We start from the raw sequence: 12819 nt of genomic DNA on the forward strand, positions 1-12819 counted from the left end.
ATTCAATAAAACTCTTGCTCTTGCATAAAAAAAAAAAAAAATAATAATAATAAATAAATAAATAAAACTCTTGCTCCAAACTTCAGTCTTCTTTTTATTCTCGTTGGATTAAAAAAATAATACAAACGGACAATAATTCAATAAAGCAAAGCAAAAAAAGTGAACATATATAAAGGGCCAAAGCAAAATTTTCGTCGGCACGGCTCCCTTGAACAATAGCAGCCAAAGCCAAAGCCGCCGAAACCTCTCATTTTCACTGTACCTGAACCATCAGGTCCTCTCTCTCTCTCTCTCTCTAGATCCGTAAGCAAAAGTTACTGATTATATAGATGTATATGTGTAATTTATTTGTAACGAAAATGTGTGTTAGGCTAATCGATTGGAGCAACCATGTCTATGTGGTCAATTCTACGGCGAAAACTCGCTACCCAACCCTCCTCTGCTTTTGTATGTTCAAAAACTTTCATTTCTTACTCAAATTTCAAAGCTTTTCCTTAAATTTGTTGTGCGCTTTATTTATTTATTTATAGGTTTTTGGGCGCTCAACCTCAACGCGTGGTTACTCCACTACCAAAGTGAAAGAGGTTCGTTGAATCAGTATTCAATGTGTGTTTCTGTATATTACTTTTTGTGAATTTATTATTTGATAGTTAAGATTTACTGGCTTTAGCTCTTTGTTATTATCTTAAATTGTGTTATGCTATAAACTGCACAAGAGTTAGGGCCTTTAGCTGATCATTTTGACTTGCTATGTGTCCCCCCTTCTTTACCAAAGAGTGATGGATTCAGTTAGAGCGATTGGAGAAGAAGCAGGTGAAGTTATGACATAGTTGTCAGACTTCTTTGCGAGAATAATTTGCAGTAGCTAGTTGCAGCTGTCCACTCTAAATTATAATATTTTGCATAATTTGAGATTTATATGTGTGTGTGTGTGTGTGTGTGTGTGTGTGATTTCCATGCTGCCAGTTGGAATCAATAGTAAAATCGCCATTAAAAACTATGGGGTCATTGGCTCCTCTTGATGTTTCCAAAGGGAGACATCCAGAGTTCAAATCCCTCCTCCCCCGTTGTAACTATTGAATTTTAAAATTTAAAAAAAAAAAAAAAAATTGATAAATTAGTGATCTAGTTGAGGTGGACGTTGCAAATTAATGAGGTCCTATTTGTTAATTTCAACACATTAGTGCACTCCACCACCCATCAAGCTAGTAATCTGTTAGTTTTTGGCAGATGGTTGGGTGGGTGTTACGAATTGTTTTTAAATTAGGGTGTTGATGGTAAAAAATTATACTTTAGGGTGAACATCGCAAATTATTCTTTAGTTTAGGGTGGACATCTATATTTAGCTGTAAATATTAACTATTTTTTATAGCAAGTTTGATTTTTTTCTTTTCCCAAAAAAATAAGAAGAAAGCAATGTAGAAGCTTGCTTGTTCTCTTTATATTTGTTTCTTGAAATCATGCTTTGCCATCATTCACAATCATAACTTCTTACTGGTTTACTTTACAAACATCTTCACAGGCATTGCTTCTTGGTAGAGGCTCAAAAATTGTGGGCAATGTTGGTCGGAATAGTTTTCTCGGTAATCAAACTATAAACAACTGCTTAGGCATGTCAAGTTGGGATGAAAGATTATTTGGATAACTGAGTGCCTCTTTCGTTAATTCTTTTGCACTACATGTGATTACAGGTTGTCCAGTTAGCTCAAAGCCAGTAAGGTCAGCTACATCTTCCTTGCTTAGAATTTTTGTCTAATTCCCCACCCCCCTAGGAATATGTTAATATGCAAAAAATGTGGAAAAGAAGGAAACAATATGTGCTGTGGTTGAAGCTAGTTTGATTTCGTCCTTTGAAATAACTTTACCCTTTCTAATTTCCTCAAAATTTTCTTGGTATACAGGGAAGTTGTGTCATTTTTTCAAAGAGATTCTCCAATCTATTTACAGAATAGGCCATTTTCTTCTGATAATGGTACAATAACCTTCATGATCTTCTAGAGCCTTTCATTGATTTTGACATGTTAGATATCTTATTGAACATTCATTAACTCAAGTAATTCTATGTATGGCTCAAGGTGATCTGGTTGATGCTGTTGTACCCTTCATGGGTGAATCCATAACCGATGGCACTCTAGCAACATTTTTAAAGAGTATGTTGTTCCAGTTTGACTGTGTTTGAATGCCCTTGTTTTAAACCTTATCTCATGTTCATGTATGTGGATAAATTTTTTGTACATAGATACTTTGAATCTCTCATGTGACCCATTGTTGATAAATTGGATGCAGAACCTGGCGATCGTGTAAAAATTGATGAACCTATTGCCCAAATAGAAACTGATAAGGTATACATTCTATGAAGTTATACTAATATAATTTTTCCATACTCTGCACAACCGTTTTCAAGGCTTGTGATCCGTTCTAATTATTTTATATATCTATAAAAATAGGTGACAATTGATGTGGCTAGTCCTGAGGCCGGTGTTATCCTAGAGGTAATCGGATGGAATTCAGTACGCAATGGTTGAAACCTGTAATATACTATTAATTTGCATCTCCTTCTTGGATTCATAGGTATTCTGTATTTGTAATGTTGGTCTTTGTATTTATTTCTGTAGCTTGTTGCTAAAGAAGGTGAAACAGTGGAGCCAGGTACCAAGATAGCTGTTATCTCAAAATCTGGTGGAGGTGTTTCAGAATCACATGTTGCTCCATCAGAGGATGTGCCTAGCGAGGCTGCTTCTAAGCCATCTGCAGGAAAGAAAAAAGAAGACAAGGAAAAGCCTAAAGAAGAAAAATCTCTTCCTAAGCCTAAAGCTGAGACTTCTCCTCCTAAGCCTAAAGCTCCTTCTCCACCACCTCCTAAGGCCTCAGCAACAGAACCTCAGCTTCCTCCAAAGGAAAGGGAAAGAAGAGTAAGTCTTGGGATCTTTTGTTATTTTTCTGTTTAGTGGTTCCTTTGAAAGCTTAGAATAGTCTACTTTTGTTGGTCTTCCTTATTCAATTTGCCCCTTTGGTACATTGTAACTAATATTATTTCAGGTTCCAATGACAAGACTGAGGAAACGTGTTGCAACACGTTTGAAAGACTCTCAGAACACATTTGCTATGCTGACTACATTCAATGAAGTTGATATGTAAGCCTTTTGTCCCTAGCTTTTAATCAATATGTCTGATTTTGGCAATTCATGGACCCAAGTACCTGTTCTTTCTACTGAACCAGTCCTTGTAATTAAGTTGTCTGCTGTATGGTCAATGCAACTATAAATTTCTTATCAACATAATGTGCTGATATGAAATGCATAACTTGATTTTTATTATTCTACCTAATATGCATCCTTTTGCATATAATATTTGAAATATAATGACGTATTGCCTTATGCATCCCCTTCAACAATGGTGCTATGTGTTTCAGGACTAATCTGATGAAGCTCCGTTCTGAATATAAAGATGCTTTTGTTGAGAAGCATGGGGTGAAGTTAGGTCTTATGTCAGGATTTATTAAAGTATGTCTTACTTATCAAAAAAAAACATGGGATTTATTGAAGTATGTCTATGTCATATGTGATTATTCAGTACCTTGAACCTTCCCATGTACAGACGCAAACATGTCTTCATGCATGTTCATAACATTGATCTCCAATGTTGCTTGTCTTGTTCCAGGGTGCTGTAAGTGGGCTCCAGAATCAGCCAATCGTCAATGCTGTCATTGATGGGGATGACATCATCTATAGAGATTATATTGACATCAGTATTGCTGTTGGTACTCCAAAGGTCTGATACTATTCCAATTGTTTCAAGTAGTTAGCAATTTGAGAATGGAGTGTTTGGACACGTTTTGTTAATTGAGACAATCCATTGACAGTCTTGGACCTATTTAGGAGGGCCGAGGCTTCAAACTAGAGTTAATTTTTTTTTTTGGTTGAGATATGGCCAACATTAACTTGTAACTTAAGGTTATGATGTTCATATATAAAGGCATATCTATAAAATTAAAATTTTCCATGATAGAACTATAGGAAAATTGCATTTTAAACCCTATAATTTAAGGGTGTAACAAATTGAACGCCAAACACAAACACAGTGTTGTTCTTGTTCCACTTAAATCCATTGAGGTTTGACTTGTCATTTTTTGATACCTTAGGGTTTAATTTGTTGCTTTTGAAATTTTATGGTTTAAATGTGTTACTTTTTAAAATCTCATGGTTTGATTTGCTACTTTTGAAACTATAGGGCTTAAAATTAACATTTCCCCAAAATTATTGTGTAACAAAATATTATTTTGATCCATGTTCAGGATACAAAAAGAAATTAGTTGTATAGAAAATGTATTTATCATTATTTTGAGATGCATTTTCATAAAAATTGACAAAAAAAAAATTAGGGATTTACAAAATATTTTATCTCAACCCTAATTTTGGCTGGTACAGAAAGAAAGAAAAAACAAAATGAAGAATCCCCTTTGTGTTATAAAATCTTTCAACGCTGTTTTGAATAACTTCTAATTTGAGCTCTCTCCATTCTTCAAAATTTTAATTTCTATAACTACCATCCTAATTTTAGCTTTTTAAAATTGAGCAGGAGGGGCCTTTTAGGGGGAGTGAGGGGAGAGGGGGGGGGGGGGGGGGTGTCCAAAAAGGTGCAGAGCCATAGGTTAAAGTTGCATCTTAGCACAATGGTTGGTGTGATGTGGAGGCAAAATGGTAATAAAAAAGATGAAATAGTAATGAGATCATGTGTGCCTACTTTTTGAAATTAGACAGAAAAAATGAAGCTCATTACAGTGATTTAGATTGCATCTTAGCATAACTCTTGATTAGTCGGTTATATGTTTCTTTTCATTTTATTTTTGAATCTTGGATTAATGGTATCTGTACAAATATTCAATCTGCCCTCACTGCTGCATCAAGGTGCATTATGCTGGTTATATCTAAATTGGTTGTATCCACTGAGTTTTTTTCTAGGGCCTTGTTGTTCCAGTTCTTCGCAATGCCGATAAAATGAACTTTGCTGAGATTGAGAAGGCGATCAACACCCTTGCAAAGAAGGCAAATGATGGCTCTATATCAATTGATGAGATGGCTGGAGGCTCATTCACGATATCTAATGGTGGTGTATATGGAAGCCTTTTAAGTACCCCAATCATCAATCCCCCTCAGGTATGATGCTGCATTAACCCTTTCTCCTTGCATTTTGTTCTGATAATAAGGGGATTTCTCCTTGTGCATCTCCATGCATGAAAAACTTGACGTTCTTATAGACAACCTCGTAAACTCAGCTGAATGCAGGTTTGGCCATCCCACACTTTTTTCAAGAACTTGTCCACTCTTTCCCATATTTTCCATATGGAATAAAATTAGGAATGAAGAATCTATATCAAAATATAAGAAAAACTACTCTTGGAACAACGGTAGCCATTGTTATTGGCTTTGATACATTTCTGTCAATAAGATTGGTGGATTGGTTGAAAGGTAAGAAAAGAGAGGGATTTAAACCCTTGGTAAACAAAAGCCTACAAGGGACAACAGATATATCAGATCTAGGTCTTAGAAATTTTATACTATAGTCATTTTTGAAGTATAAAATTGATGCATGCTTTATAGCAGTTCCTTGGTGACTTTAATTACTCATGAATCTAACTCTTATAGTCTTATTCATTCTGTGGTTTATTTATTTACTTGCTTTATTGGCAGTCGGCCATCCTGGGCATGCACTCAATTGTGAACCGTCCGATGGTTGTTGGTGGGGAAATTGTTTCAAGACCAATGATGTACATCGCCCTAACATATGACCATCGACTAATTGATGGAAGAGAGGCTGTCTTCTTCTTACGTCGTATTAAAGATGTCGTGGAGGACCCTCGGAGGTTGCTTCTTGATATTTGAGGATGCCACAGGAAACTTTCTGATACCCCTATCCTGTGATGTTGTAGTAAGTGTTTTGGGGAAGCATTAGAGAATAAGGAGTTAACACCCTTAAATTGACTTTAGTGGGAGATTTTTCAGTTGTGACCCGTCAGCATTTGATACCGGCGTGGCATATATGAGACTCGTTATATTGTATTCCTTGTTTGAGTTTAAGCTTCTTGATTAGAGCCTGCCAGCCTGGCATCTCTCTTCTCTCTTGCATTGTAGTATATTACCCTTCCACGTACAACATTGGTTTTAACCTCCTTCCCCACCCCCTCCTTTTTCTCTTTTTCTTTTTCACTTTTAAAATCCAAACTACAAAAAAAAAAAAAAAAATGTAAACAAGTAAGTTCAAGTAGTCAACTTGAAAGATGGCTTACGATTAACTTGATTTCTTTCTATGCTTGCTATTGCCTTAATTTCTGGCTGCATAAATGTCTTTATACGCTATACACTAAACATTTCAGACATTTCATAGGTTAGTGCTACATAACTTGATTCAACTACGAAGTGTAGGAATCAATTGCACTAATCTGAGCGTCAAGCTAACTGAAAAAGTTTGTTGGATACCTCCAAACTTTTCAGACTCCTTGTTCTTTGTGACTGATATTTTGTGACAAATGTTCATGTGGAAGGTTAATGAACTGCGGTAAGAAGATGGCGTTATATTTTGAATCTTCTAGGGCGCTGTACGAGCCAGTGAATGCATTAGAGTTAAATCGGACCAAGAATTCACATTTCAAAGGACCCAAGGGTAGGAGTCAGGCCAGCCTAAATATCACTTAAATATATTTAGTTTTATTTTTTATTATTATTATTATATATTTCAAATCTATTATTAATTCATACTTATTAATACGACTAATTCACCCAAAGTGAGCAAATGATACTTACTATATAGGTTTTACAAACTAAGATATATCACCAATAAAAAAAGTTATTCAAACATTCATTTATTATACTGTTTAATTGATCTGATTCTATTACTGTCACATTAGTTTGTAAGTTTTTTATTGTTAAATTTGTATTAGCTTTAGCATTTTCATTCATTTGATGGAGATTAGGTTGCATTTCTATTAATTCATATTGTTATATTTATTTTTGGGAGAGTACTATAAATTTTATTACAAAAAGCTTACAAACTGATGTGATAATGATGTGACATTTTAACAATAGAATAAATGAGTATTGAATTATTTCATGTAATTAGTAACATGTCATTTATAGAACTTATGTAATAAAATTTGTAATATACTAGCATAACTTTAATATTTTATACTTGGAAAAAAAAAGAATACATAGCTCACATTTTTCTTTAAATAAGAAAAAAAAACCCACCGCCCCCATATTTAGGGGCCTTTTCATGTTAGGGGGCCTTAGGCCATGGCCTAGGCCTAGAGTTGACCCTAGTAAAAGTCTAGTGGTTAAGCACCTTATTCACCTTGTCTTAGCGCTTAGGTTCGAGCTATGCGGGACGCATTAGTTCTAGGGTTGGTGAGCCATCTAGCATGGGGGTTTAACTCGTCACGGTAGAAAGTGACTTGTTCCTCGAATTCCACCTTTCATTTTTTTTAGCCAAAAAAAAAATCACAGGCTTGACTTGGCTTTGAACAAACTTGGTAAATCTGCTAACCAAAGAATGGGAGTCTTGTCATGATGGGAGACTATAGAGGCTGTTGCCTTGGTGGCCGTAGCATGCGAGATGTAGCACCTGTTACATGCAATAATTTTCCCCAAAAGAACTATGGAGCAACAAGAAGCGACTGGAATAGAGGATGAGGTCCAAAACCTCAATCCAACAGAACAAGAACTTCCCTATTTTTTAACAAATTGTACATGTTGCAAATAAAAAGTGGGGTGCCATTACCATCTCCATTGGTAGATCTGTGCTAAATCTGATAAAAATATAGTGTCTTCAAGGTAGAACCATTATAGCTGTCCACCTCAAATTGTTGCACCAATGCGCAGGTGAAAAATGTACAATAGAAGCAAGAAAATCATTTTGGCTGGTAGCCACTAGTGGGTTATGTTACATTTTTTTTATTAAAATGACCGGCCATTTTCTCCCACACTCTGATTGTTTTTAAACATTTGTGACAGAACTCTAAATGGATTAGCCCATATATTCAGTAAACAAAGGATTCATTTTGTATCTTTCAAACTTCACTCTCCGTCTTCATCTTGCATTCACTTTCACCAGTTCTGTATTCTGTAAATCCCAAATAATAATATGTGAAAATTAAGCAAGCAATGACAAAAGCAAAATATTGTATTTCATCTCAGATTTCTTGCAAATAAAAGGTGGAAATTACAATAGATTGGGAGTGAACTGATTAGAAAATCCTGGAGTTGATGTACCAAGCATGAATTATGATGGCTTGTAGTATTTTGTTGGTACAAATGGCATTTTTGTGACAACCCCATCATAGGCCTTTCCTCGAATAACAATCTTAACTTTGGTGCCAGCCTTGTGTGATCCCGATTTCACATACCCCATAGCGATATTCTTCTTAAGGCAGGGGCTAAATCCTCCACTGGTGACTTCCCCAATACCTTTTCCTTTGTCATCCTGAATCTCACTGTGGCTTCTGGGAGGCGGTCCTGAAGAAAAAAACCCAGCACGCCTGACAGTTGGACCCGATTCAAGTTGCTTAAGTATCACCTCTGCACCTAGAAAACCACCTTCAGCCCTTCTTCTCTTCCCAATGGCCCATGTGAGTCCTGCCTCTACAGGAGTTACATGTTGTTCCATGTCATTACCATATAAGCAGAGCCCAGCTTCAAGTCGGAGACTGTCTCTGGCACCCAGACCAGTCAACCTTACCTTCCCTTCAGATTTCTCCAAGATTGCTTTGGCAAGATCCAAAGCATTCTCTGAAGGCACTGAGATTTCAAAACCATCTTCACCAGTGTACCTGAAAATCTCAAAAATGAGACAAAGATAATCAACTGTCCTTCACGGCTCTCTCCTACAGATGAGAATAAAAAATGAAGGTGTATTCATTTATGGGAGCAAATAAGAGCATCATAGATTTGCACCCTATGCTCTTGATAACAATGCTTTGTTGTGATGTCAAGATGGATAGGTACAAAACAGAACACAATTATGCTTCACTCATCTTCTCATTCAACAAAGAAATGCATACAAGCCCTGTAATCAATATAGGACTAAACCGAATATAGACAAATTGTCACTAGAGAAATGAAACTGAGAAGAAGCATACCCTGTCCTAGTTAGAAAACAGTGCGCACCATTAATATCCAAAATTCGGAACTCCCCAAAGTAAAACTTGCTCAAGTCCTCTTTTGTCAGGTGCTGAAGAGTTGGAGTAGCCAAAGGACCCTGCAACATAGAAATCAAAGAAGCAATATCTCTCAATCAGTATACATCCACAAACCCAATTCTTTCCCAAATCATAGCAATATGATTTGAATGGCTCATACAAATATAAACCAAGCTTCAATTAAACACGAAACCCAGTATCTCTCAGCTGTTGCAATTGTAATAACTTTCCAGGAAAATTTCATATTTTGATTTCAATTCAACATCAAAGATCAAACCCACTATCTTTCAGCTATAGTATTTATGATATCTTGATAAGAGAATTTTATTTCTCGATATAAGTAGGAGACACAAAAAGAGGAAGAGAACAAGAAGGAACAAAGGAAAAACGGTGTATAGAGTACTGTTTTGGTTGATAATCTGCAACGCATTTGAGTTGGGCCAATCATATCATAAGAAGTCCACCCATGTTATATGAATAAATACAATATAAACAAAAGGAAATAAGTCCTTGCAGTTTTCTTGGACACTACATCTAGACATCATGAAAATTGCAGCAGCTGACATGCATATTCCAAGGTAAGAAAATAATAAATTCCAAAGCAAAAACTTAAGACATAGGAGAACATGGAAAGAGGAATCTAGGATTGACCTGGAGAGCAAGAAGAGACCTCTCATCATGTATGTGCCATGAGACATCCCCACCTTTGGCCTTAAATGCCTTCATATGCTCCTCAATGTGAGCCAGATCCTTATCCCTACACCCTGCATTGACAACCAGGTATATGTGATCATCCTTCACCTTTGTAATCACCGAATCATCAATCGCTCCTCCTTTTTCATTTGTAAAGACAGTTAGTGTCCCAGCTCCAGGGGCTAACCCAGCAACATCAGCAATGACAAGCTTTTCAAGGAAAGGTATGCAGTCCTTCCCCTTGAGGCTCAACCCGCACATATGGGAGACATCAAAAAGGCTACCATTCTGCCTACAATTCAAGGTAGAATCCATGATTGAGTCCTTGTATTGGATGGGCATGCTCCATCCAGCAAATGGCACCATCTTCCCGCCATTAGCAACATGGAAATCATAAAGAACTGTCTTTTTGAGCTCTGCTTCTGTGGAAAAGTATCGATGAGTTACTGTCTTCTTATCAGCCTGAGCAAGCCGACGGGTCATTGATTGCCCAAGTTGCCACAAACCCCCTCCTCTCATCTTTACAGAAAATACCTGGTAGGTGGAATTTGAGGAACTTTCAGATACAGCCTAAAAAAAAATTCTAAATAGTCTCTAATAAAACGCTAATGGCTTCTCAACTGAAACAAAACAATCACAAATAATTTTCATTGTCAGCATAACCCATGGTAGCAACATCCATTGCAAAAAATTGTGTGAAATGTTATACTAACTGAATAAAGACATTATCCTTATATCTCATGAAAAAAAAAAAGCCACCCTTGAGGGATGGACATAAAAATAAATAAATAAATAATATGCCAAAAATTCCAAAAGTGTATTTGGTGGAAACTAAATCAATTCACTGCCATCTATACAGCAATTGCACAAGCCAGTTGGTAGCATTGCACCATGACATGACAATATTCACCAAAATCATATAGAAGTGATGTTAATTTTTAAAATCACAAAAGACAATTTGTCTTATAGTTATAATTATCACATTCCTATTTACAATGCAATGTCCCCATCTCAAACATTATCAATGCATCACTTAATCGATTTAACTCAGATATTATTCAAACACTATGTACATGAAAAACATCAGGATCTCCACTCAGCTCAATACAATCCCATATAATTGTCATTGGGAAGTTTACAAAACCACAAAAAGTACTATTGAAATCATAAAATCCAACAAAGAGATAATACCCAATATAAACAATGAGGTTCTTTTGAACAATTCAATCTGAACCAGTCACATAGATCTCAAAGACTGTTTCTTTACAAGCTCATAAGAGTAAGCAACCAATGAACGTAATAAAATTGGCATAACATTGAAGCAGAGATGGCCAATCAAAAAACCCACATGGCAAATAAGATTTGCAAATAAAGAACGAGAAAAAGAGAATGAGAGAGCACTCACAGTCACAGATGTGAATCTTCTTTGTCCTCCGTTGTTCTAAGAAGAAGCAAATCTGAGAGCACAAGAGAGCATCCCTGCACAAAATAAAAAGACTGCCTTTTATTTATTTATTATTATATATATGTCTATTTATCTTACACATATAATATTGGTAAAATTTAAAAAAAAAAAGAAAAAAAGGGAAAATGTAAAAAGGGTTGGTAGGTTATGTACTATGTAGTATGTAGTGGGTGGGTGGAGGAAAGGGTTTTCTCTTACGAACAGAGACAGCCAACAAATCCACATCGTTAGTCAGTGGTAATGGGACTACCAGACGAGTACAGCTCGTGTGTGTTTGGCTCCCATTAAAAAGCTGGTTTATTTCTACTATTTAGTTTAATTTTGCTTCTATTTATTAATGTTATTGTATTTTTTATTATTATTTTTGAGTTTTTCTGTACTATTTTAGCTAATTTTTAATTTTTATCTATAATACTTTTAACAAAAAATTTTCAATTTTAACTAAACAGGCTCAAAAAAGACCTGACTTTTCTTGTTTCTGTTCACATATTTACTTACATTTATATGTACCATGTTTCATGTGTACTTTATATGTATCTGATGGCTGTTACAATGCAGAATCTAACACAACCGCTTTAAGCCACTTAGACAAAACTGCACCTCCAAATTTGTAGGAAAAATGTTACCCAAGTTTGGAATATGAATTCCAAACTCCCCCGATTAAGGAACAAGTATCTTAATCGACCATCTTTTTATCTACAATTACATACCTGGCAAAAGAAATGTTTCATGCAGATTAAGATAAATGACATATTATTTGATAATTTGATGGTTGAGGTCCTTGAGCATAAAAAATTTAATTCCTGAGCATTTTCATTAGAATTGCTTAGAAGTATCAATTGAGTTATATGTCTTTTTATACGAAGTTTAATTTATAATATTCTTTATAATATAAGATTTAAAATGTAAATTCACACAATTAATTTTGTTGAGACGTGCATGATTTCAAGAGTTCAAATCGGGATTATGTGTACTCTAGGTGGAGACGAGTTCAGGAGATCAGAGTCACTGACAGATGACCTATAAGTTTGTTGAGAGATAGCTGTGGCCTGTGGGGCAGAGAAAAATATACTAGAGTTTTGATTTGGGAGTTCTGCTTAAGTTGGTGAAGTTCTTTTGGCATGTCAATTTTGACTATAATATCATGTTTGGAGCAACATTTGGCAAGTGAGGATGTGAGATTGTAGTTGGTGGCTCTGTAAATAGTCAAAACAAAGCTATCTAAAATCAATAGCTGTATCAAATTATTTTACAAAATATTTCCCAACTACCAATGTAACAATTTATTAATTATAGATGATAAAAGTGACGTAAGTAGCAATAGATTCAAACAAATACCAATATGAATCTACCAACTCAATTATATTTTAAAATTATTATATTTATAGTGTTACTTCCATTATATAGGAACTTCGCATAACCAATGGTCAAATAACATAAAATATTGTCCAATTATTTTTTCTTTTGACCA

General features: G+C 35.4%; 2 protein-coding genes across 3 annotated transcripts; one reads left to right on the top strand and one right to left on the bottom strand.

Annotated features, from left to right (window-relative positions):
- The first annotated feature begins 127 nt into the window (after window positions 1-127).
- LOC142636118 (dihydrolipoyllysine-residue succinyltransferase component of 2-oxoglutarate dehydrogenase complex 1, mitochondrial-like) lies at window positions 128-6292 on the top strand. Its single transcript, XM_075810203.1, has 15 exons — window positions 128-274; window positions 371-447; window positions 531-584; window positions 1523-1583; window positions 1692-1719; window positions 1902-1972; window positions 2076-2150; window positions 2287-2342; window positions 2448-2492; window positions 2616-2912; window positions 3040-3134; window positions 3413-3503; window positions 3661-3771; window positions 4962-5156; window positions 5691-6292. Exons 2-15 carry the CDS (start codon window positions 391-393, stop codon window positions 5880-5882), a joined length of 1428 nt encoding a protein of 475 aa, XP_075666318.1. The 5' UTR covers window positions 128-274; window positions 371-390; the 3' UTR covers window positions 5883-6292.
- A 1865-nt stretch (window positions 6293-8157) lies between these two features.
- On the bottom strand, window positions 8158-11535 carry LOC142636259 (aminomethyltransferase, mitochondrial). 2 transcript variants are annotated; one of them, XM_075810411.1, is made up of 5 exons: window positions 11502-11535; window positions 11289-11362; window positions 9842-10417; window positions 9131-9249; window positions 8158-8821 (listed from the first exon to the last, which is right to left on the bottom strand). In XM_075810411.1, exons 3-5 carry the CDS (start codon window positions 10400-10402, stop codon window positions 8275-8277), a joined length of 1227 nt encoding a protein of 408 aa, XP_075666526.1. In that variant the 5' UTR covers window positions 10403-10417; window positions 11289-11362; window positions 11502-11535; the 3' UTR covers window positions 8158-8274. The 2 variants fall into 2 exon arrangements, with proteins under 2 accessions (XP_075666526.1, XP_075666527.1); XM_075810412.1 differs by lacking the exon at window positions 11502-11535 and having other exon boundaries at window positions 9842-10503; window positions 11289-11363.
- Between the last annotated feature and the right edge of the window lie 1284 nt (window positions 11536-12819).

The sequence above is a fragment of the Castanea sativa genome, chromosome 5 (assembly GCF_040712315.1).
Source record: "Castanea sativa cultivar Marrone di Chiusa Pesio chromosome 5, ASM4071231v1".
Lineage (NCBI taxonomy): Eukaryota > Viridiplantae > Streptophyta > Magnoliopsida > Fagales > Fagaceae > Castanea > Castanea sativa.